General features: G+C 42.9%; 1 protein-coding gene across 1 annotated transcript; it reads left to right on the top strand.

Moving 5' to 3' along the window:
- bmf.S (Bcl2 modifying factor S homeolog) lies at positions 1–17,905 on the top strand. Its single transcript, NM_001097948.1, is given in 2 exon segments — positions 1–381; positions 17,259–17,905. A coding segment is annotated over 1 exon segment (378 nt). The 5' UTR covers positions 1–381; position 17,259; the 3' UTR covers positions 17,638–17,905.
- Positions 17,906–26,745: the final 8,840 nt, after the last annotated feature.

The following is a 26,745-nucleotide window of genomic DNA, read 5'->3' as shown; positions in this document are numbered from 1 at the left end:
CACTTATCTCGCAGTGCGTTTATATTAGACAGTACAGTAAAGAAGAACCCAACTGCTATGATGCAGGTGATTCAGTGAGGCTGTTATAAATACTGTAGGTTGGTAGAGCTGTGTATCAGTAAAGTATTGCGCGAGAGCACAAAGAATGGAAGCAACCATTACGAACTGATTAACTGGCTGAAGTGATTGTAGTCGACACTACAATGAGCGGGAAAGGGAAACAGGGGACGTGAAGCAATCATTGCTCCGCCTGCCAATCACAGCCGGTCCCTCCCCAGCCTCTCTGAAACAAACTCACAGCGAGACTTTATACGAGGAGCTTGTCGCTACCCTGCAGGTGAGAGGACTCACAGCACTCTGCCTGGATCCCCAGCCAGAAAAGTAAGTGATCAGTGGGGCTGTAGTTGTTACACCTGTTTGGGGACTACAATGGTCTCTCCCACCGAGAAATGCAGCTATTCTACAATGGTCAGTAGGGCTGCTAGCCGGGTCAAACCACTTTGGCAGCCGGGGTATCCGGTATGAGCGCAGGGATCTCTGATGCAGTGAGTGAGTGATGCGCTGCTGCTGCTGCTTATAGAGTGACTTTACTTTCGTACTTTCTTTCGGTTTTGTTTGTCATCTGTGTGAGCAGCAACTTACTAGTGCAGTTTAACACGTTCATTGTTACAGTACACGATGGTAGCTTTGTGCTTATTGACTTAAACCCTCTAATTAATGAGCTCAGCTTCCTGGGGTGCTGGGAGTTGCTGATGATGGGAGTTGCTGGGGGTACCCATACTGGGTTGTGCTGTCAAATTCACAGGAAGCCCCTTTTAGCTTTGGCAATTACTCCTACCACCATCTATTGCCCCTGAGCAGCATTCTCTTTGCAGTTTATAACATATTCTTTAGTTACCAGTGATTTATATCAGGGACTATAATATGGCTCATCCTGCCTGTTAAAAGGGAGTAGGTGCCAGAACATGCTCTTTAGATGTTGCTGAACTACATCTGCCCACTGGATGGATACTGGCGGATTCTGAGAGCTGTAGTTCTGTAGGAGCTATTCCTGGCCTATGTTGAGAGAGAATAAAATACAGGGCATTTATAATTTTATTCTGCTGCCTAGGTTATCCCTAAGGGCAGAGACACACGCTCAGATTCGGGGAGATTTAGGGCAGAGACACACACTGAGATTCGGGGAGATTTAGGGCAGAGACACACGCTCAAATTCGGGGGGAGATTAGTCACCCTGTGACAAATCGCCTCTTTAAATCTCCCCAAACTGCTTCCCGCCGCCTAGAATGTAAATCATCGGCAGGGTGGCAATCGGTGCATTTCATTTTCCGAAGCCGCCCAAAGTTGGCTCACGAGGAAACTTCGGTCGACTTCAGAAAACAAAGCGCTCCAATTGCCATCCCGGCTATGATTTACATTCTAGCCGACGGGAGGCAGTTCGGGGAGATTAGTCGCCCCGAAGAAGAGGCGATTTATCGTTGGGGAGCGACAAAATCTCTCAGAATCTGAGCGTGTGTCTCTGCCCATAGTCGCCCGGCGACAAATCGGCACTTCTTCAGGGCGACTTCGTAAAACGAAGCGCTCCAATTGCCATCCCGCCTGCGATTTATATTCTAGCCGACGGAAGGCAGTTCGGGGAGATAAGTCGCCCCGAAAAAGTGGGCAACTAATCTCCTCTGAGCGTGTGTCTCTGCCCTTACTGCCCCTGCTCTTCAGAGGGTTGCACTTCAATGCCCAGAGCCTTTCCATTCTCATTAGAGCAGCTGATATGTTTGGTGCCAGGAGAGAATGACCCTCTTCCAAAAGGTTGAGTCAGGATAAGCTGGCAGTGGTGGTCAGGCTTTGGGTTGCTGCACTAGACTTGCCAGATGTACACGGCACATCTGTTTTTGTTTGGCGCGCTGATGAACACTTGAGCTCCGCACAGCAGGATCCAGCTGGGATAAAATGACTTGTAGTTTGCAGAGTGACAATGAAAGGAAAAGCCTGGGGGGCTCTTTAGCCATTTTATAGCGCCGTGTGCGTGGCACCTCTGCAATTAGAGATGACTGCCAGAGCCAAGGAGAGAGGAACAGTCGCACTCATCACTTTGTTCTATATTAAATACCAGAATATTCAGATCCAGCTAGTGGTGTGTTATTTTAATTCTGCTTCCTCCGGTTTCACTCCATTTGTTTGTGTGTGTTTTTGCACGTATTTGTGTATGTGTGTTTTGCCATTGGTTCCTTAGGGCAGAGGCACACGGGCTGATTCGGGGAGATTTAGTCGCCTGGCGAGTAATCTCTGCGGCGACAATCTCCCCGAACTGCCTTCCGCCTGCTATAATGACAAAACGCCTGCATCAATACTTGCGTGGCGCTTCGATTTCCGAAGTCGCCCGAAGTTTTCCTTGTGAGGCAACTTCGGGCATTCTGATCCATGGAAAATATTACTTAGATATTGATTTATGAGAAAATATATATATTTAAACTATTGACTACAATAACAATTATTTCTTATGTGACCTTGGCATAAATATATAAACAAATATATAATTATATATATTAAAAAATATCTGAATGAAAAGCATGAAACAGGAGGGTGATTTAGACAAGTTGTTTGTTGAGATCTACTGATCACCAGCTAAAGGTCTACTAAAGCCTATAACTTCTATTTTCCTATCCCTGAAATATATTATTATCCTTTATTTATAAATACATGGGGCATTGTGGAGTCATTCAGCTGCTGTTGAACTGCAATTGCCAGAACTGTTCATCAGAATCTTCCAGTGGTCGGCTGTAGGGCCAGCGCTTGGATATCATGGCCTGCAGTTGTAGTTCATGGAAAGTGCGTGGCCCCTCTTGCCCGAGTGGTGCCCTTTTCTGTTGCGCAATCAGTTGTGTCTGTGCCACAGTGGGATATCTCTGCAGAGAGCAATTAACGCCCGTGGCGCACACATAAACCGCAGGGCTTCTTAGGTCAGATGCGGTGGAAATTATCCAGACGTGCCCAGTCGTTTATTATTGTGTGCTTGTTCCTGCTTCGCTAAGAGCCGCCGTCAGCTGCTTGTAATACCGTCGGCTTCATCGCCTGCACTGCTGTCTTTCCAAACATGACTCAGCGCTCACACACACTTGTCCTTTGGCAGCCACTGCCTCACATGTTGCTGTCAGGAACTTTCCCCTCTGATAAACAAACTACCTCTTTTGTGACGTTGTTCCGGGAACAGTCACTGGGAAATACGTTTATAAAACGTGGCCCAAAACTTCTCCCTTTTTACAAATGCTATTGAGAACATTTCTGTATTCCCAAATGCCCTGTCCCTGTGTTAATCTGTTACCTTCTGTGTCAGTGATCCCCAATCAGTGGCTCGTGAGCTACATGTTGCTCTCCAACCAGGACCGGACTGGCAATCTGGGGGTTCTGGCAAATGCCAGAGGGGCTGCTGTATGGTTCCATAGAAAGTTACCATATAGTGGGCTGGTAGGGGGCTGTTTGGGCCTCTGTGTACTTGGAATGACAGGGCCTATTTTGACTCCCAGTCCAGGCCTGTCTCCAACCCCTTGGATGTTGCTCTCTGGCCTCAAAGCAGGTGCTTATTTTTGAATTCCGGGCTTGGAGGCAAGTTTTTGTTGCATAAAAACTAAGTATAGTGCCAAGTAGAGCCTCTTGCAGGCTGCCAGTCCACATAGGGGCTACCAAATAGCAAATCACAGCCCTTATTTGGCACCTCAAGGGACTTTTTCATGCTTGTTTTGCTCTCCAACTCTTTACATTTGAATGTGGCTCACAGGTAAAAAAAAAGGTTGGGGATCCCTGACATAGAGGCTGCCAAATGGCCAATCACATGATGTATTTGGCACCACCAGGAACTTTTTTTTTCATACTTGTGTTGCTCCCCGACTCTATTTGCATCCAATGTGGCTCATGGGTACAAAAGGTTGGGGACATACAAAGAAAAAAACAAATTAATCAGAAGCCGGGTTAAATTACAGGTATGGGACCTGTTATACAGAATGCTCAGGACCTGGGGTTTTCCAGATAACGGATCTTTCCGTAATTTGGATCTTCATATAGGCTGGTTTTGCTTCCTGTAAGGATTAATTATATCTTAGTTTGGATCAAGTACAACGTATTGTTTTATTATTACAGAGAAAAGGGAAATACTTTTTAAAAATTTGGATTATTTGGATAAAATGGAGTCTATGGGAGATGGCCTTTCTGTAATTTGGAGTTTTCTGGATAACGGGTTTCCTGATTACAGATCCCTTACCTGTACTAGAAAGACCAAAGAAGGAAAGGGTTTGATATGCTGTTAAATACAATATACTGTTACCCTGCACTAATAAAAACCATGTTAATGGGTTTCCTGATAACAGATCCCATACCTGTACTAGAAAGACCAAAGAAGGAAAGGGTTTGATATGCTGTTAAATACAAATACAAAGTGGTGTTATTTGAAACAATATTGGCCTATATTTTGTTTGTTGGTCCTGTGCCTATGGCGCTGGCTCTTTTTTTCTAGATACTGTTTCGGGCTTGAGGGGATACAAGTGCGAGTCGGATAAGGATTGTGAACACAATTGACTCCGGGACTCAAATTTGTTTTGGACTTAGGGGTCGTCATAAATTATAAAGCTGACAATTAGGTTTGTCTGTAATATAAGCTGATGCTACAGGGCTTATTATTAAATTCTGATGCTAATTGCACTGGTTTCTATGCTGCCATGTAGTAATTATCTGTATTAATTACTAATCAGCCTAATACTGTGACATTTATATTCTATATGCGTCGGTCCCTAAGCGCAGTAAGTGACAGCAGCACAGAGCATGTGCAGTGAATCAACAGAAAAGAAGATGGGGAGCTACTGGGGCATCTTTGGAGACACCGATATTTACTTCTAAAGGGCTGTGGTTGCCTTGGGCTGGCACAGAAGCCCAAAACATAATGTACAACATTTCTAACCTACTTCTTTAGTTAAGCTTTAGTTCTCCTTTAACCAAAAAGAGAGTTCCACGAGAATCAATTTAGGGCTGGGACACACTGGGCGATTTGGGGAGATTTAGTCGCCTGGCGACTAATCGCAGCGACTTTTCTCCCCGAATGCCTCCCCTTGCTCTGCGCCTGGCTAAAATGAAAAGTCGCCGGCGCTAATCACACACGGCGATTCATTTTCCAAGTCGCCCGAAGTTGCCTCACGAGGAAACTTCGGGCGACTTCGGAAAACGAATCGCCGCGTGTGATTAGCGCAGGCGATTTTTCATTTTAGCCAGGCGCAGAGCAAGGGGAGGCATTCGGGGAAGATTGGTCGTGGAAAGTTGCGGCAATTAGTCGCCAGGCGACTAAATCTCCCCAAATCGCCCAGTGTGTCCCAGCCCTTAAAGCCAACGAGCTGTTTAAAGCTAACCACTAGATCCTCACTCACCTGGCTGCTGAATTATCAGCAAATACAATCTGGCTCTGCATTTACTGAAGAGATTTAATTATATAACTGCAATCTCTGCCTGTTATGAAACACCACAATTCTCCTTTCCTTGAGCTGCTATTGATTTGCTGCTGATTGGATTCTCGTGGAACAAATGATGAACATCCCTGCTGTGAACTCTGTGCCACAGGCAAAACTATCATTAGTCCATTGAAATAGCAGCACAGCCCAGACTCTACTCTGTCCTCACTTGTGATGGTCGTGTACTTTGTTTCTTTGTCCTTTAAACTGGCCATAGATGCACAGCTATAGTTATATATAGCTATAAATTTAGACTCAGAATAATCTGCCTGACAATTGTCGATCGGTTGTTTAGTTGAACGGACATAACATTTTTGTTGGATAACAATATATTTGCATGTATTGATATCCGTGGGTGACTGTCACTACAGTTTCCAAGACATGACTTTCGTACGATTGCTCCCTGTCAATTAATGGCTATAACATCTTCTGATTTGTTATTTTTCCTACTTTAATCCTACATTTTAAATCTGAATGGTTAGTTTTAAATTGCTGTATTAAAACAAACGACATCCGAACATTAATTGTACAAGGAATAAAATCTGAATGTCTATGGCCATTTTAAGGCTTTGGCTATATATTAACCTACTTTTTTTTTTCTAGAACAGCATGAGCAAAAGGACTCTTCTCTTTAATCGTGACTTATATTACTATAATGTATAGGAAACAGAAAGTCAAGATATGCAAGGGAGTAATTCTTGAGGAGCAAGAAGGAACATCTGGAGCATGTAATGCCCACTGAGTGCAAAGGTGGTCTATGGAGCCCTTGAGCAGACATAAGGCCATATAAATTCTGTGCAGGACCATATATGGTCTGTGGGCCTCAGCTGGACAGTTGGGCTTGGTCTTCCTCCTTTTTAGAGGGCTGCCCTCAAAAGCTACTGCCTTTAATTTCTGCTGCATGTTAAATGATTTAGGCGGGTGACAGCCCATATAAAATTCTGTCGGCTTTCTTCCCTTCTTTGTTTTAGAAAACCAGTTATTTGGTTTTGGAGCTGCAGGAGGAAAGAAGAGCATCTAGGGCAGCGGCCCCCTACTTTTTCGCCCATGAGCCTCAATCAATTATAAAAAGAGCTGGGAAGCAACACAAGCGTGAAAAAAGTTCCCAAATAAGGGCCGTGATTGGCTATTTGGTAGGCCATATTTGAACTTGCAGATTAATTGAGGCTCTGTTTGGCAGTGCACCTGGTAATTATTTAACCAAAACTTTCCTTCAAGCCAGGAATTCAAAAATAAACACCTGCTTTAAGGCTAGTGGGAGCAACAGCCAAGTGGTTGGTGAGCAACATGTTGCTCACAAGCCACTGGCTGGGGATCACTGATCTAGGGCAACCCTGCACAACACAGGGAAATACTATAAACTCCACTAACCAGTACTTCTTTGGTAACTTTGTCCTTATATTTGCAAAAGAGCTCACAGAAGTAATATAGAGATATTCATGTCTTGGAGGAAGAAAAGCTACCTCATACTAGGCATAGTATAAAACCTAGAAATTAAGGAAGGGGCCTATATGGCAGATTGGAATGGGAGGCAGCTACAGTAAGTGTTGGTATGGTAGCAATGTCCCTAAAGCTGGCCATAGATGCAAAGATCCTCTTACGATTTTCGGATCGTGTGTGGAGTGTCCCGGCAACTGTCGTGCCATGCTGATCGGTCGTTCAGTCGATCGGACAGGTTAGAAAATGACAATAATATCTCTGCGTGTATTGTCGATCTGACAATCGTCAGTGGGAGACTATCACTAGCTTCTGAAGGACATAACTTTCGAACGATTCCTGTAGGGGCAGAACATCGGCTGATCTGTTCTTTTACTACTTTATTTGATCAGAAAGGTTAGTGGCAGGTCGGGAGATGGGGAAGTCCGATCGTACGAGGATTAGAACGATCGGATCTTTGCACTTATGGACAGCTTAAGTTCACAGCTGACTGCCTACTGAATCACAACACTAGTAAGGAGGGAGGCAGATGCGGGCTCGAGATCGCAATCTGCAGCTCACTTCCACATTTCTTTTTTTTATAATTTTTTCTTTTTCAAAACTTTTTAAGAATTTGGGTACAGAAAATAAAAAGGTTAGACATGGGGAGGGAAGAAGACATTCTTTTAAAATATGGTTACTTCTATACAATATGGTATTTATAATCATAATCAATTATACAGTTTTACTAATGTTTCAGGTATTTGTTCTAATGTAGCCCTCACTTCCTCAGTACACTGTGCTGGTCATGTGAGTAGAATGAACCAGGGCTACAAATTGCACAATTAAGCCACAATTGCCATGTAATCTCTAGCAAAATACACTGGCAGTGATGTGGATACAAACCAAAGAGATCAGTTACTGTCAAACTGGCACTGTCGTAGAAAGGCACCTTCCAACAACAAGCTACTAGATCCAGAAACATCAAGGAGCAACAACAGTTCTGTGACTTATGACTCATAAACTTGAAGAAAGGGACTACTGTGTACGGAAGCCTGTAGGCGATCATTCACTGTCAAGTTCAAAACAGTCTCTGGAAGGAATGTGGGCATAACAAATATTTGGGTTTGCATTGGCGAGTAGCTGCATGGTACCCAAACATCAACATGCTGAGTGTTGCCTGAAGTGATGTAATGGTTGCTTCAATTGGACTGTGTGGCCATCCGAAAGGCTAGTGTTGATTCAAAAGTTTTGTGAAGGAGGAAAAGTGGTTTGGGGCTGTTTTGCATGGCCTGTGCTAGGATCCTTGGTTCCAGTGAAAGCAAAAGTAAAGTAAATGCAACAGCATTCTTAAGAATTCCATGTTTCCGCCAGATAATTCTCCTGTGCTCAGTGGAAGGGCCGTACATAATTTATAATAATACTACCCTCACTTGTAGTTGAATGGTCTGAGATAAATCTATTTTTGCGGGCAACTAATCTCCTCCATAAAATTTCCCACCGTCGTTGTATATTGTCGTTGGTAAGACATATGCAGCACTTTGTTTTTTCAATGTTTCCTCGCCAGGCAACTTTGAGTGACTTCAGAAAAACCAAGCACCGTATATGTTTTACAACCAGTGATCTACAATAAGCATTTGGAGAAGAGGAGGTTTATTGCAGGCGACTAATCTCCTCATGTGCCATTGCCCTTAGGCTTGTCTCTAGAACTGAGAGGTTTTAGAAGGGGCTACAGAAAGGGTTTAGTTTTATAGGGGACAAATGTCTGTCTCCTTATGATGATTAAATATTGTAATTCACGGGGGGGCGTGGCCTGGATGGAGGCGAGCTAGGTCGCATCGATCAGGAGCTCTGAACGGGGAGCATAAACCCTGCTATAATCCTGCAAATTCGCCCAACAGTTGTTCTCCTCTTGCAGGGGGAATTCCCATAGCGCACTCACCCGGGTTCCGATGGTGCGGAAGACTCGTCAAAGACGAGCAGCGACGAGATCCAGCGCTAAGATTATGGCCTCCCAAGATGGCGCCGCCTCTCCTCCTGAATGCGCCGGCATGGATGCGGTGAAAGGGGTGAGTGACACGGCGGCGAAACGGCTTGCCCAATATGCAAGGGACCCGCTCCCCAGTAAGCTGAGTACACCTCTGGCACTTGATCAGGCACCAGGGCACGATGCTATGGGGTCAGGCATGGATTGTTCCACCGCTCCTGCGCCTGGGCCAGGAACCCCTCCCCCACTCCCAGAACCTACATTAACTGAAGTCCTGCATGCTATAACCTCCAACCACACTACACTGGTGGGGAAGATTGATGAAATAAAAATGGACTTTGCAATCTTAAAACATGACGTGCAGAAATTAAGGGAGAGAACTGGGGAGGCTGAAAGAAGGGTTGGTGAACTTGAGGATCTTACAAACCCATTGCCAGGCCGGGTTGCCACCACTGAAAGGCTATTACTACAGCTTGAAAATAAGGCGGATGATTTGGAGAACCGCCTCCGGCGGAATAATATTAGGATATTAGGTCTCCCGGAAAGAGCTGAAGGAAGAAATACTGAAAAGTTTATTGAGCAGTGGCTGTGCGATACCTTCCGCCAGACAACATTTTCGCCAGCGTTTACTGTGGAGAGAGCGCACAGGGGTACCGGGTAAAGCACCACCACCGGGGACCCCGCCACGCCCAATTATTGCGCGTCTGCTAAACTATCGAGACAGGGATGCAGTACTACAGGCTGCTAGGAAAGCGGGTGAAATACACTTTGAAAATACTCGAATCTCGATATACCCTGACTTTTCCACTGAGGTGCGGAAGCAAAGGGCCAAATTTACTGAGGCCAAAAAACAACTGAGATACAAACAAATACATTATGCTATGTTTTTCCCGGCAAAACTACGTGTTACTGATAATGGAAAGACTTTCTTTTTTGCAACTCCCGAAGAGGTTATTGCCTGGCTGGAACACAGACCGTGCGGCTCACCGAGACGGGAACCTTGATGCTCCAGAAGAGGATACCGACGGCGGGAACGATATTTCAAAGGACACCTACCTATCGGGAGATGGATGTGAGCAACAGAAGTCAAAAACGGGAAAAACGTGGGACGGTGAACATACAAATGAGGGCACTGTTTTTTGACTCATTTCTACTATACAGTGACTATCTCACTACTCAGTACTTGACTCGGATGCTTGGAGCTGGGTCGTTTTTTTTTTTTCAGTTTGTATGCAGGACAGTCATTCACACAATTTCCCCACGTTCGAGGACGTCCTATGTGCGACTCCAGGTGACCACTAACCCCTAAGTGCAAGTTTTTTGTTATGGTTATGCTTTTTGGGAGAAAACTCACTCTAAATGTTCTGAGGGAGTGGGTGGGGTGGGAAAGGGTTGGTTGGGAATGTTATTTTTTTTCTAATTGTGATAGCTATTGTCAAGGTGCTCCATACAGTGTCCGCAAGGTTAATTGGGTAACGGTGCATCATGTCCTTTCCAGTACGAGGTCCAATATTATCTCACACTATCTAGACAGGGTTAACTATGGCGCAGGTTAAAATTATGTCGTGGAATGTACGGGGTTTGGGGGATCCAATAAAAAGGAGGCTGGTGTTTGATTTTATCCGAAAGTACAAACCCCAGATCATTCTCCTACAAGAGACTCATTTATTGAGAGATAGGGTGCTGTCATTAAAGAAGCCCTGGTTGGGTGCCATGTACCACTCCCATTACTCCAACTACTCCAGAGGAGTATCCATTTTAGTGAATAAGAGCTGTTCCTTTACTATAGAAAAGCTGATTACGGATAGCTATGGGAGATATATATTTGTCCATGGGGCTCTGCAGGGGAAGTCTATTTTGTTAGCCAATATTTATGCTCCACCCCCTCCCACTGAAGAGTTTTTTGCAGAGCTGACAGGGAAGATCTTGGCATTTCCAGACGTGCCCCTTCTTCTGTTGGGAGATTTTAATGCAATAGCCAATTCGGAGTTAGACAAACTCCACCCTCCCAGGACTAGTTCCCCAGCCTTTAAAAATTGGGTTTCTGTGCTTAACTTGGTTGATCTGTGGAGGGTCCGGAATCCTACTGGTAGACAGTATACCTGTTATTCCCCAGGGTACAATAATATGTCCCGCATTGATGTGGCCTTGGGTTCGGTAGAGGTGAATAAATGGGTTACGAACATTGATATACTTACTAGAGGTATATCGGATCATTCTCCAATTCTACTGTCCCTGTCGACATCACTTACCCCGGCAGATAGGCTATGGAGACTGAGTCCGTACTGGGCCAAACACGAACAACTCAATGTAACAATACACAACAGTATCCAGACCTTTTTAGCCCTGAACAATGAGGGTACCCCTCTAGCCACGACCTGGGATGCCTTCAAGGCATATATTAGAGGTGAGTTCATCAGTAATATTAAAGCAATAACGACTATGGCGCAGGCTGATATAGACCAAAAAACCCAACAGGCCCTGGATAAGGAAGCTGCCTATATTGCCCAACCTGATGACCTCACCCATAAACAATGGCAGGATAGCCAATGTGCTCTCAAGCTAGCACAGTTGGAACTTACCAAAAAACGCATGCTTTACCAAAGAGCCAGCATTTTTGAATCTGGGGACAAAAATGGGAGAATGTTGGCGATTCTGTCGCGAGACGATACAACCTCTACAGCTATTCCGGCAATAAAATTGCAACAGGGAGGGATAGTGTCTTCCCCGGAGGAGATAAATCGTAGATTTCTGGGCTATTATACTGAACTATATACTTCAAAACTGGGCGCCTCTCCGGAGGAGATTAAACAATACCTTGGTGAAACAGATCTACCAATGCTTGATGCCCAAAGGGCCTCAGCTTTGGAAGCTGACATTACGCAATCGGAGGTTGAAGGGGCCATTGCAGCCTTTCCTGCTGGCAAAACTCCTGGGACAGATGGCCTACCAATAGATTGGTATAAACAGCATGTCAAATCCATAGCCCCTTTTTTGATGCAGCTGTATAATGCTGTAAAGCGCGGTGAAGCCCTCCCTGACTCCATGAGGGAAACATTAATGGTCTTGATCCCCAAGCCCGGCAAGGACCCCTTAGAATGCTCATCCTATAGACCTATATCATTGATCAACACCGATGCCAAAATATTGGCAAAGGTGTTGGCAATGCGATTGGCACCTCATCTTTCGGAAGTTATCTCTCCAGACCAAACTGGATTTATGCCCGGTCGCTCTACCGACATAAATATCAGACGGTTGTTTACAAATATTGCAATTCAACATGAAAACTCGGGTACCAGAGTGATAGCTTCCCTGGATAACGAGAAGGCGTTCGATTCGGTGGAGTGGGAATACCTGTGGGCCACTCTTGAAAGAGTAGGGATACGCCGTGCCTACATTGACTGGGTACGGGCATTATACTTTAATCCCGTGGCTAGGATTAGAACTAATATTAACATATCCAAGTCACTCCCAATAAACAGGGGCACTAGGCAAGGTTGCCCCCTTTCACCCTTGCTATTTGCTCTCGCAATGGAGCCTTTGGCGTGCCGGGTCAGAGATTCACCAGGGGTAGGAGGTTTAAAACTGGGGGCCCTGAGGGAGACTATCTCCATGTATGCCGATGATACATTATTGTACTTGCCGAATTCTCACCGGGCCCTCACCTACGCTTTACAGATTATTGACAAACACACTGCTTATTCGGGTCTAAAAATTAATTGGGCAAAATCAGTTTTGTTTCCCATCGACGTGCGTCCAGCCAATTCTGCAACACAGACAATGGGACTTAAGTGGGTCGACAAATTTAAATACTTGGGGGTGTGGATCAGTGCGAATTTATCGCAATATTGTGAGCTGAATATGCAACCACTCCTAAAACTTGTGGAGAAAAAACGAGACCTGTGGGAAAAGCTGCCACTATCTTTGATAGGTAGAGTTAATTTGGTTAAAATGGTGATACTTCCTAAATTAACATATATTTTCAGACAAACGCCCGTACTGATACAGAAACCTATTTTTACTAAGCTAAAATCCTTATTGATCTCCATTTTTTGGAACAAGGCCTCCCCAAGACTAGCTTTTACCACACTGCAACTCCCTACTACTCAAGGGGGACTGGCGGCTCCGAATCCCTTTTTGTATTATGTGGCTGCTCAGTTGGTGGTGGCAAGACAATGGGCCATTACCCCCCTGCGGAATGCAGCGGTTACTTTAGAAGCTCAGGTTGTTGGGTCCTATGAAGAACTTAGGAATTTACTCTATAGGGGCACTAATTACTCCAATAAGGTAACTCCCCTGATGAGAACCACGGTTACAGTTTGGAACTCAGCGCTACAATATTACCCAATGGCAGACCATCATTGCTCAAAGTTTGCCCCTCTATGGTGTAATCCTCAATTGGCCCATTTTAAGCAGATCCCAGACCCACAGATATGGGCCCGACATGGTATCAAATATATAGCAGACGTAATAGTTGAAGGCAAACTGTTAACTTTTCAGGAACTGAAGGACAAATTCTCCTTACCCAATAACATGTTTTTTAGGTTTCTACAGATCCGACATGCTGTGACCGCTCAATTTAAGGGCCAATTTATTGAGACCACTCCAAACATTATAGATCAGGGGGTACATAACGAGGAGTTGAACAAACCTTTATCCTGCTTTTATAAACAACTGATACAAAAGTGCAGCTCGACCCTAACCAAATTGATAGTAAAATGGCAGCAGGATATCCCCGACTTAACAACTGAAACGTGGGAAGAGGTTTTAGAGGGGCTGTTTGAGGGTATAATAAGCACTAAAGATAGAATGACGCAGTTAAATTACTTACATCGTGTTTATCTTACCCCTCAGAGGTTACATAGGTTACACCCAAATGTATACCCGGGGTGTCCCAGGTGTTCCCATTCACCAGCGGGTTTCTTTCATATGGTATGGGACTGCCCCAGAATACAACAATATTGGGAGTCAATTCTACGTCAGATACAGGATAGGATTGGTATTCCGCTCTGGAGGGATCCCCAGGTATTGCTACTGCATAGGTTAGAAGAACAGGTTCCTATGAGGGCACATAGGACTCTGCTATCCATATTGTGTGTGTATGCCAAGAAGGCAATAGCCATGAAGTGGAAATCTCCATGTGGCCCAACACTTACCGATTGGGAACGTCTGGTTGAGAGATCCATTCCTTTATATAAACTTACTTACATGAGACGAGGCTGTCCGGAGAAATTTCATAAAGTGTGGGATATGTGGATTGAGTGGGAACCAGTGGTGAATCCACCGTGATACTCATACGGAGACCGATAAATACATAAGATTGCGAGCATTTCTTACCATTTCATGATTAAGATTTATTGAAACTACATAACACGATAAAATAAACAAATCAAAGGCTTATAGAAAATGGACAACAAACACCAAGACTGCTATCCTTTTATTATGTTTAAAGGTTTTCTTTTTCTTTGTTTTCCTTTTTTTTTCTTTCTGTTTCCTTTTGTATTGCTTTATTCACATTGATGCTTGAAAGTGAAATGTCCTTATTGTAATTGCATGATGACGCTTCTACTGTCGGATACGTAAAACTTTCATACCTTTGTCTTCTACTGCTTTATTCACATTACTGCTTGAAAGTGTAACATCTTTATTGTAATTACATGGTAATGTTTCTGATACCAGATATGTAACTGCTTTCATACATTGATGGATAAATAAAGAATTGTTAAAAAAAAAAAAAAAAATATTGTAATTCACATCCCTCTAGCTGGTGGATACTTACAACCCACATCTGCAGATTGGGAATCTTGGGTTATGTCATGGCAACATTTTTTTTTTTTCAAATTTTCCTTTACGTGTGGACTTTGTGTCCTATTATTACCTATTCCCCATAGGTAAACAAACAGTGACACAGCGGAGGGGGGGGGTCGAAGAGTTTACAGCCCAAGGCCAACGAGCAAAACCTCTTGTTTAACCACAGTGTAAGTTCACTGATATGAGATGGTATTTTCCAGTAGCTGCCTCCTTAGTTTGTTTTGTTTGGTTTTTTTTTTAAAGAAACTAAAACACAAGCAGTTTTTGTGTCAAATGTTTACATCAGGACTGTCAATGTTGCTGTACCCAGCGGTTTAGAAACACAGTGGAAAATCCCCAATTTTTTTTGTTTGCCTTTATTTTAAAATTGAAAACTCATAAACACACAGGTGCCCCTAATGGTCCATCCCCCCCTTTTTTTTTTCCTTCTTAACCCTTATCTCCATAAGGCAAGATGAGAATCTTGACTCACACAGTAGTGCCCCACAAAAGCTGCAATGCAGCCTCCCCTCAACCTCAAGTTTGGAAAGGTAAGTGTTAAGGGGGCATTCAGGGGCCCAGAATTGGCCCTACTTATTTTACACCCCTACATCCTCGATAGCATTGATCCCCAACCAGTAGCTCGTGACCAACATGTTGCTCTCCAACCCCTTGGATGTTGCTCTCAGTGGCCTCAAAACAGGAGCTTATTTTTGAATTCCAGGCTTGGAGGCAAGTTTTAGTTGTATAAAAACCAGGTGTCCTACCAAACAGAGCGTCACATAGGGGCTACCAAATAGGGTTTTTTTTATCCTTTTTCTTTCTCTCCTTCCATTCTCTACCACTTTTTTCCACTTCTCTCACTCTTTTTTCTGCTGCTTCATTTTTCTCTTCTTCTGTAACCTCAGCTACCCCCATATCTTCTCTCCACTTCTCTCATTTCTTTCTCCTCTTACACCCCACTCTTCAACGTCTTTTCCTTTTCTCTTTTTATCCCCTCTTACCCTTTGTATTTTGTATCCTTCCACTTTTTGTTTGCACTTCCACCTTAAACACAGGCATACATATGAAGAACCATTTGAGCTATTCTGGGGGCTGCAGTATAGACAATGGAAAGCCATAGGTTGACATTCAGTATTAATTTGCCCCAGTATGAAAGCCTCCACGTTATGAAGCAAGTGGTCAGACTGTAACTTTTGCCGCCTACAGCTAGGGTACCAGTGTAATAACCCCACATATAGACATATAACAAGATGCCATTAATTTACTTGTAGGCCCACAAGTGCCTGCATGTAATTGTAAGTAACTTGTTGGGTTTTGGCTTCCTGTTCATATGGGCACAGTTGTGCTACTGAACTTTGGCACCAAGCTCATGTCATCATATTCACTAGAAGGCATTCTGAGATCATTACAGTGCAAAAAACAGAGGATAAAGGGCAACTAATGGTGAGCACTTGCATGTAAATTATGTTTCACAGGCGCCTTTTAACCGCTTCCAACAATTAAACAGGGTGCTTTTGAAAATCGAGTCAGTGTCCATCATGGGGTGGATTAGCTATACTGTCAGGTTATTAGGTGAGTCTACTCAATCACAAATAAGTAACCTATCACATACACCTTACTATCACATTATACAAACATGTAAGATAGGACCCATATGAATTACACTCCCGGGGTATCCAGAGCTGTCCATTTTGCCCAAATTGCTTCGAATTTACTAGGGCAGTTTCTGGAAATATAAATTGCTTTTATATGAATTAAGTTAGTGTTCACAAGTTGCTTCCATTCACCAATTGTTGGAGCTTGGAAGTCTTTCCAGTGGAGCAGGATTAGTTACTTACATGAACTTTTACCGGCTTTGCCACCTTGTGCTTGCTACCTTCCCTTCAGCAAATATTACTTTGAAGTGTAGAATGGCAGACCTGAAAGGAAACTGATCTTTTGAGAGGGCAGAGTTGCGATTGGCTTTCCACATCCTACTGTGCTTCTGGGGAGAACCCTTAGGACTGGCTGACACTCGGCTTTGAATACAGGCTATAGCCGATCTACATGGGAAGCTCCAATAAAGGGAAATAATTTTAGTTCAGATTGAAATCAGGCACTATATATTATCATCATTGCCTGTATGATGAGAGTAAAATAAAGCTATATACCTTTAGCAGTGCAAAGGAAATGACTTAAGCTTATAATAATAATGGGACAGGGTTTATTTGCTACAGGTGGGTGAAGGTCATGCCATGATGTCATTGGGCAGGCATCCAAACCAGAGGCACACACAGAAAGTCCTATTAATCATTTACTTCTGATGTAAACAAAGACCTAGGGACAAAAACAATGCTCGCTTCTATACATCTCTGCTTTTTGTACTTAAGAATAGCTAAGCATTCCTGTATCAGAAGATGGGGGGTGGGGTTGGCTTTGAATTTGCTTGGGTAGTTGGTGTACTTAGACTTGCCATAAAGGGTGGGTCCACTCCAATTGGGGTTCTGAGGTGCCATAAAAGTGGTGGAAGTGGGGGCATACAATGCCAACCTGTTTTGATGAAAAACTGGAGCCTTAACGTGTGTATTGCTTTTTAGAATGGAACAGGAGAGTTACCTGAACATGGATGAGTTAGATGATGATGTGTTTTATCCTGATGCATTTGGATACCCAGATCAGACCATAACTTCCTCCTCATTATTCAACCAGAGCCAGTCCTACACATGCCTGCTCGGCCGCTTTCACCTCTTCCCATTTTCTCACTGTTGTGGCCCTGGATGCAGGGGCACAGACAACGAGGACAAGGCTACACAGACTCTGGGGTCACCTTCTCAGGACATCATGCTACCATGTGGGGTGTCTGAAACTCCTCAAAGACTTTTTTATGGTAAGGAGGCCTTATCAGAGATATACCGTATGTTTAATGCTTCAATCCCACATGAATCTCATAGATTCCATAGACTTTTTCAAGTATGATACTGGCCTCTGTTTTCAAGATTTAATAATTTCATGCATTGTGTACAATAACTTATTTCCCTTGCAGTAGTGCAGTGTGCCACTGGAGAAAAGGGTAGAAGGTTTTAAGATATTGTTACCTTCCATAACACTGATGCTGCACTCAAATTTTGCTTGTCTACAACTCCCAGCACACAGCGTTGGAAATGTAGTCTAGCAATATAAAGCAACAAACAACTACACTATTGGATATGTGTGATCTATTAATAAAGTAAGATTTCAGCAATAACATTGGCATGAGGTATAATTTTTACTAATCCGGTATGATATCCATTATCTGGAATGCTCGGGACGTGGGACGTTTTCCAGATGATTTTTTTCTGTTATTTGATCACTGTACCATGGGACCACTAAAAAATAACTAAAACATTAAATAAGCCCAATAGGATTGTTTTGCCACAAATATGGATTCATGCAGCTTAGTTACCACCAAGAAGAAGGTTCTTTAATCTGAAGCCTTTTTATGGGAGTATTATTATTACTATTATTAAAAAGGAAATAACTTTTACATTATAATTCATTGCTTTACATTGGACTCTATGGGAGATGTCCTTTCTATAATTAGGAACTTTCTGGATATTGGGTATTCGGAAGAGAGATCCCCTACCTGTACTGTAAAATTAACCACCAGGTAGTAGCCCTAAACTGTTGCTGCATTTGGTATCCCTACTTTGGAAGACAGATGCAATTGGGAAATTTGAAATTATCTTGCCTTAAAGGGAAGGAAACCTAGTTGGCGCAACCCCCCCCCCCCTCCCGTGTGTTGGCCACCCTCCCTCCTCCCCCCTGGCCTACCCGTCCCGCTGGGCAAATGCCCCTAACTTGTTACTTACCCTTCTGCGCAGGTCCAGTCCAGGGAGTTCACAGACGACATCTTCTTCCACGCGATCTTCTTCCTGCTTTGACCGGCGCATGCGCAGTAGGAGCATTTCGCCGGTACGATCTACTGCGCATGCGCCAAAAGTACTTTGTGACTTTTGGCGCATGCGCAGTAGATCCGTACAGGCGAAATGCACCTACTGCGCATGCGCCAAAACGCTGGTCAAAGCAGGAAGAAGATCGCGTGGAAGAAGATGTCTTCTGTGAACTCCCTGGACTGGACCTGCGCAGAGGGTTTTTGCGCCAACTAGGTTTCCTTCCCCTTTAAGGCAAGATAATTTCAAATTTCCCAATTGCATCTGTCTTCCAAAGTAGGGATGTCCCCCTGTCTACGATAGGGGGACAGGTAAAGGCATTTATAGAGAAGAGGATTGCAATGTAAAACTTTGTTGTTCCTACTGAATTTCATGGACCCTCATTAGGGGAAGTACACAGAAAATGTGATTTTTGAAAATTAAATGGCTTTTCAATAAACAGATATTATATCTTATGATATGACATCACTCTTTACACAATAAAGAGTGAAATCACTCTTTACACAATAATTTGCTAGTTCAATGTTTTTTGATAGATAGATAGATAGCTTCTATCTCTTAGGATGAGGCATCCTATACTAAAGTGTCTGTTTCAGCAATAACATTGCTTAGCCAGGCATAAAATAAATGGGTGAGTCGTACAGTCTGTGTAAATCTGTTTGTTATTCAGCTCCTTAAATGAATGCACTTATTTTACGTTAATAAATCAAAAGATCTCTGTAAACACAAAACTGGAAGAGGACAACGATCGTGTGGATGTAAACTAAAAATGGAAAATAATGTGGTTCCAATTAGGAAAACTGGATGCTTGCCTTGATCATCATTTGCAATTTGGCTTCCAGGATTTTTCACTGCCAATTTGTGCATAAACACAAGAGTGGCAAATAGTTTCTAACTGGGCTTGTGCGGTAGAAGGGAGATAAAATCAAATATGCTGTTTCTAGGGTTGCCACCTTTACTGAAAAAGATGGCCGGTGGGGGGCGGGCACAAAAAGGGGGCGGTCCATGACTCAAAAGGGGACAGAGACATGTGGCGTGCCGCAAAAGGAGGCGGAGCAACATTGCGGCAATGTCCAGAACACTGGAAAACCGGTAAGTTCTTCGCGAATTGGGGGCAGGCCAAGGGCTTTTTTTTTTTTAAAGGGTATTACAAACTACCGGCAACTGCATTGCCGGTAAATTTGTAAATCCGGCCTTGGCAGGTGTTTTAGATATAGGTTGGCTCCTCAGGACTTCTATCTCCTTTAAGGCTTTTGCCAGACGAGGATACATAGAAACACAGACTGAGAATCAGATGATCTTATGGCCTCTGCTTCCTCCTGTGTCGGTACTGAGAGGCACTGTGTTGGCTTGGGTGCAGACACACACAAGTGTATTTAGTCTCGAAAAGTACGGTATACTTGGAGCAAAATCCTCTTCATGTGTCTGCACCCAGGCCAATACAGTGCCTCTCCGTGCAGACACAGGAGAGAGAAGAGGCCTTCAGATCATCTGATTCTCAGCCTGCATATAAAATACCCTGTCCAGCAGTGGCCTAAAGGCCCCCATACACGGGCTGATAAAAGCTGCCGACAGACCTAGACGGCAGCTTATTGGGCCGTGTGTGGGGCCATCCGAAAACCGGGCAGATCTTGATCGGGCAGGTTAAAAAATCCCGTTGGATCACGGCCTGCATCTGTGCGTTTATGCGGTCTCTCAATCCGACCGCCTGTATCGGATGCATTATGATCTGATCGTTGGGCCCTAGGGCCCGTGATCGGATCAGCCTGATATCGCCCACTTCAATGTGGGCAGATCAGGGAGAGATCCGCTTGTTTGACGACATCGCCAAACGAGCGGATCTCTATTTATATGGCCATCTTAAGGCAACGCATGCAAGTCAGCGATAAGGCTATAATCAAAAGTATGTTTTGGGAAACCTGAGGGCTTTAAAACACAAGCAGGCTTAATTCTGCAGTCACACTGGACCAGGGGATCGCACAATCCCCAGCTTAGCATGACTGACTGAACTCTCTTACTGTGTATTACAAAACTCAGCCTGGTCTGAGTGCCAGAAAGGTTGGGATAATAATGTGTAGAGGAAATTCTGGGAAAAAACAATCCAGGCCCCCCAAGCAAATGATTCTGTTATTATTTATTATTAGAAAAAGAGAATCTACTTTTTTTTCTGGGTACTGTTTTGTACACATTTTATTGCATGTGTAGCTATGTATTGCGCAGATGCAAGTGACAATCCTGTCATACACAAGTTATTGTTAGCAGTGAATGGACCAGGTAAGTTGGAAGCTGAAGGTGCAAACCTTAGACCAATTAAGGCTAATGTACATGGGAATTAGTACAACTGCCCTGATCTGTTGAGATCATACCTAAGCTGTTTGGAGCTGCTGTAATTTAGTCACCCGTGCAACTGACATGCTTCAAATAACATTCCCCATATGTTGTGTGCCCATTATATATGCACATGTTTTGATTTTAGTGCACTCAATATTTGTGGAATGCACATAGTTCGAGTACCCAGAAGTTTGCTTTTGCAAACCAAGATCAAAGAGCACTAGTTGCTTTACAGTGTTTAGGGTTGCTGGACTTGGGAAACTGACATAACTTCCCTAACAGCGAATCTGTTTAATGTTGGGGTCAAAACATGGCAGAGGCGCAATAAGCAAAATGGTACTTTAAGATTTGACAATAATAAACTTCTATAATGTCAAAGTGTAGATGTCAGTAATATACAAAGTTATAGAAAGCTGCACTATAAGTAACTGATGTATTCAGCTGGAGTGCCAGTGACAGATTTGAGGTCAAAAGGAATAAAAGGCAGCCTTCAACATTATATATCAAGTAGTTTGATACTCTTCTCATGTGTAAAGTACTCCAAATTGCTTACTGTGCACAATGATCGTATCAAAGGTTTCCCTTTGTGTATCTTTGTGTTCCAGGACATGCAGGATACCTTTTATATCTCCCTCTGAATTCTCCTGTCCGTTTCGGAGAAGATGTAGAGAACAGGAGGCAAGAACAGAGTGCTGAGCATCTGATCGCCCGCAAACTACAGTGTATTGGAGACCAGTTTCACAGGTTTCATCTGCAGAGAGTAATTTATTACCTTTTCTATCTGTTATAAGAATAAGAGGTCAAGATAAATGTTTGGATCATTGTTCCACCACAGACCACAACACACTTTTCTCAACAGGGACACATTAGGGTCCTGCTCTTAAAATATGATATAAACACAGAGAAGGTTAAATACTGCAAAATGGGACGTCACATGTGACGTCACACGCATGCGCATAATGAGCAATTCAGAGCAGCTTTTCGTTATGCGCTCATGCAATAAAATTTGTACAAAACAGTACCCATAAAAAAGCAGATTCTCTTTTTTTTTTAATAATAACAGAATAATTTGCCTAGACCCAACTCTACTCTTGCTCTAGTTTGATTGAATTCAAATAGAATTCTATTCGTGTTTTTGGATTGTTTAAATTTGTGTATTAAAAATTCTAATTCATTAATAAATTTAGACAAGTCGAATTTGAAATGTATGGGAGTTTTACAAAAACTAACATTAATTTGATATTCGATCCTTGATAAATGTGCCTCTTAAAGTCCCCCTCCCTAGACCCAACTCTTGCTCTACTGTTGCTGTACCAAATAAAAGAAACAGCCACCTCTAAACATAACTGAAAATTACCCTCATTGTTATCTCAAAGCAGGTTAAACAACGTACCCCCCCCCCCCCTTAGAAACAACAGTACTCATAATAGGTTGGGTAAATTGTTTATTGGTTTGTCATTTTATCATCACAAACTGTAGGAAGATATTTTCTTTTGCTGATACAGCGAGTAACCTGATTGTACTACCTCGCAATTATTGCTACAGTCATAGCATTACTCCAAGCACCACCAAACAGCTTGCAAATTGGATTCTATTTAAATGTTATTAAATCTAGGACTTAAAGAATGTATACAGTGTCAATTAATTATGATCAGGAGAGGGTATATTTATATGGAAGAAGGCTGACACTTACAACAAACACAAAACTTAGACTTTGTTTAAATGCAAATATTAGTTCCAGCTTGTGGGTGCAGCCAATGTTCCTTCACTTCCTACACCTATATTTGGGTGATAAGGTGACACGAGTGTTAGTGGTTATATGCTTTGCGTTCATTGTTGCCAGCAACTTCCAAATTAACTGTTGCTGGAAAGATTCTGACAGACCAATCTTCCTTGTCAGCCATGGATTGCCAAAATATTCCCAGGTTATGGGCTTGGCAGTTTTTAGCAATAAACAGCCAGTTGCAATTAGGAACAGTTGGTGACTATAGACAAAGAGACAATATTTAGGGCAGTTAAACACATACACTTGATTAATTGGCCAGTAAAGTGCAAACTAAGCACAGATGGCACTCCAACACCGAAGACCAGATTCAGTTCTATGAGGAAAAAGACGTTCTAAATCCAGCTCCAAATTTCCTCAATCTGGCCACAGCTTTCAAGTGAAGTACAACTAGAGAACAGGGTAGAAATATGGCCAAAGGAGTATCAGGATAGCAGAGATTATAGTTGGCCGAGTCACATACTGAACAGAGATGAAAGCAAATTACCAAATACTATTATAGGTATGGGATCTGTTATCCAGCATGCTTGGGACCTGGGGTTTTCCGGATAACGGCTCTTTCTGTAATTTGGGTCTTCATGCCTTATGTCTACTAGAAATTCATTTAAACATTAAATAAACCCAATAGGCTGGTTTTGCTTCCAATAAGGATTAATTAAATCTTAGTTGGGATCAAGTACAAGGTACTGTTTTATTACTACAGAGAAAAAGGAAATACGTTTTAAAAATTTGGATTATTTGGATAAAATGGAGTCTATGGGAGACAGCCATTCCGTAATTCGGAGCTTTATGGATATCGGGTTTCCGGATAAGCGATCCTATACCTGTATTACTCATTCATAAACTGGCAGCAGGCCCTCTATTTGTCAAAGAGTGAAAGCAGAGATCATAGGGAATTTTCACTGCTCTTTATACACTATAAGAAGCATATTTATAAAAATAATGCTGTCTCAATCTGCCCTACCCTAGCAACAAACCTAGTTTTTGGAGCAATCATGTTTTTGTAGTGAAGGATCGTGTCCTCCTCATAATTGTCAGATATTTTTATGTACTGTTTAAGTTGATAAACTGACAGTTAGGTCACTTACTGCCATTTATTTCTTCCACACAGCTATTACCTCATATTATACCATTCATTTACTGCTCTATTTACTTTTTTGTACTTTTGTTTTTTTTCCCTCTGGTATAGCCTATGTCAAGGAGCAGCGTGGCAGAACAGGTTTTACAGAAATCTGACTCCTTTCTCTCAGTTTATTTAATCCTCTGACTTTGTGTCAGGGAATAGAGAGGGGGGTGGAAGACAGAACGTGGCCAAATAAAAGAAAAATAAATGAAAACACAGCGATGGTGAAAGCAAACGGACACCACACTCGCCCAGCCATACTCCCTCCTTTTTTTCCCTGGCCCCAGATAGAGTTGTCTCTGAAGCACAGGGTGGAGCAGACTGAGGTTGGCAAGTTGGAGTGGGTGTGGCTTGTGAGTTCTTACACGTTGGGCTCCCATAAAAACTGACAGTAGACTCATGAACTTTTAACCACCCCTTATTATCCACGGCTAGTTGACATCTCATGGCCACAAGGATCCTGACAGTTTCTGTGGGACCCAGAACAGTTTGTAAGTGTGTTGTATTTGGTACAGGGCATCCATGCACCAGAATGGAACTACCTGTTTTCAATTCCAGACAGAATATGTTGATATGAAAGTTGCAGATGGAGACAGTTCTGAAAGTATCACCAGTTACAGTCTTGGAAACCATTGGAAACAGTTTAGGGGTTGTTGTTGCAGAACAGGAAGCCTTTCACCTAAGAAACAGCCAAAAAAAAAGCATAAAACGCTTGTTTTTTTGATAAAATAAGGCCTTCTACAAACACACGTGTGTGTGATCCGTATTTGGACCAATTGGTTGTACTTTCAGCTTCTAGTTTTTTCGTTAGATGCGACTGTGATTGTCATTTAAAATTGTGATCCAATTAAGCCACAAGAAAAAGAATACAGTCAATACAATTGGGATGCCCCTAATAAATCATTTTTGGATTCAAGCCATTAGCAAGTCATCTGCAAAATATTCAGGTGAATGCCCAAACAAGTCCAAACCTTGATTTGCATATTAAGTTTTGAGACAAAAAATTAGCACTATAATATAAACAAAATAAGTTAAATGTTCAATTGTCCAGAGCTGCAAAGTCCTATTACTTCAGCTGAAGCCAACTCAACAGTTTGACAATCCACTAAATCCTTGAAAAACTGCTGGGATTCAATGCTAAACCTTATCAGGGGCCCCATTTAAAATGGAGCCGAAGAAATGTCCTGGTACGTTTCATGGTCCATATGGGGACAAGGCTTGTGGGCGAGTGGACAGGTTTAGGTTATCAGGGCATGGTTGAGTAACAAGACAATGGTTTAGGGAACTTTTCAGTTTGGTTTTTATCAAATTTACTTGTAATATTTGTGCCAATCTCTACTTGGTTGACAGGGCCCAGCACTCAGGGGCTCAAACTGGTGGTGTACGAATAATTTTGGCCCATAGGGGGAGGCCCCTGCTCGCTAGTATGGCGCCCTCATGATTTTAAATGGCTGCTCTGCAAAAACTAAATTAAGTGTAACGTTCCAATACAATAGCCTTATTATAAGATATATTTCTTTGTGTGCAGAGAAAGGCCATTATTATATTTCTATTTCTATGGGCTGGTGGAGGACTATTTGGGCCTCTGTGTACTTGGAATGCCAGGGCCTATTTTGACTCCCAGTCCGGACCTGATGCCAAAGCTCCATTCCAAACATTTTGTGTCATACTGGCCTACTGGGGCACACCAGAGAGTCTGACAAACAGCGCTCACTCTTATAATAATTAGATGGAGACAGTGACAAATAGTATTAAGATTATGTAGGCGTATGCTAGCAATAGGAATGAACTAATGAGACTTTTCCCAGATTGGAGCCCACCAGGAAATCATCTGGCAGGCCAATCCAACCCTGCAGAGAGTCATCCAAATGGTACCATACATGTACTTCTCTGTAAGGCCCAACCATGTGCAAAATAGATAGTTTCTTAAGTTGCAAGTGAGACTACAGAGCAAAGGGTTGGACAGGGTGAGAGAGACAAAAAGGGAGGGGGAACCGAGAGTGAGGGGGAGGTGAAGAGGAGGGATCGCATGAGTGAAACAAGGGACAGCATGGCCGTGTGTGTTTTGTGGCTGTCCTTCCTTCCCTGTTTATATCGCTCTCTATATTTAGATTCTGAGTCATGAGATATTTTACTTCCCACAATGCATTGCCAGCACCTTACATCGTTTTTTTTACTGCTCCCAGCAGCCCTGACTTGAGATCACCCTCAGGGCACCAGAATATGTTGTAAGCATCATGTCTTTTTCATTATTTACTTTAACCCGCAAAATGCAAGACTTTGTTCTGCTGCCATGCCAGATGATTAAAAAAGCTGATTTGTTAATAGTCTTCTTTTGCCTACCCCCCTTTAACTCAGGGGATGCTGGGAGTTTTAGAACAACAATAGCTAGAAGGCCACAGGATGGACATCTCTGGATTGAATCATTTTAAAAGTCTACTATTTATAAATCAGATCTGTGTCTCCTGTATATACGTTTGGTAGCCGTAGCACCCTAGCTATTGCCAAACTAAAACTGTCACTAAACTTAACTAAAACTACTAGCTGACCACAGTCTTGTAGATATGCAACTAGATATGCACAAGTTGGCTGTCCCTGCTCATTACATGTAAAGTCAGGACTCTTTCCAAGAAACCAACATTACTGCTATTAAGTAAGCCTGGGAACAACATAAATAGTTTCAGAAGCTTGTTCTGCAGTAAAGCTGTTGTAGTCCCAAGGTGACTGCTTATTGATCCAAGGGGAAAGCTAACTGTCGGGACCAGGAAGAATTAACTTTTCTTGCTTGTAATATGTTTCTTGCTTTGCTTTGGCTCACTGCAGATTTATTACACAAGTTCTATGTAAGGTTGTCCTCTTTTTGTCTACTTTATCTGCTTTTATGTACACATAATAAGCCAGGGGACTGTGACGGCCAT

The sequence above is a fragment of the Xenopus laevis genome, chromosome 8S (assembly GCF_017654675.1).
Source record: "Xenopus laevis strain J_2021 chromosome 8S, Xenopus_laevis_v10.1, whole genome shotgun sequence".
Classification (NCBI taxonomy): domain Eukaryota; kingdom Metazoa; phylum Chordata; class Amphibia; order Anura; family Pipidae; genus Xenopus; species Xenopus laevis.
Note: the sequence above shows the minus strand (reverse complement) of the source record. Positions and strands in the feature narration are given on the sequence as shown.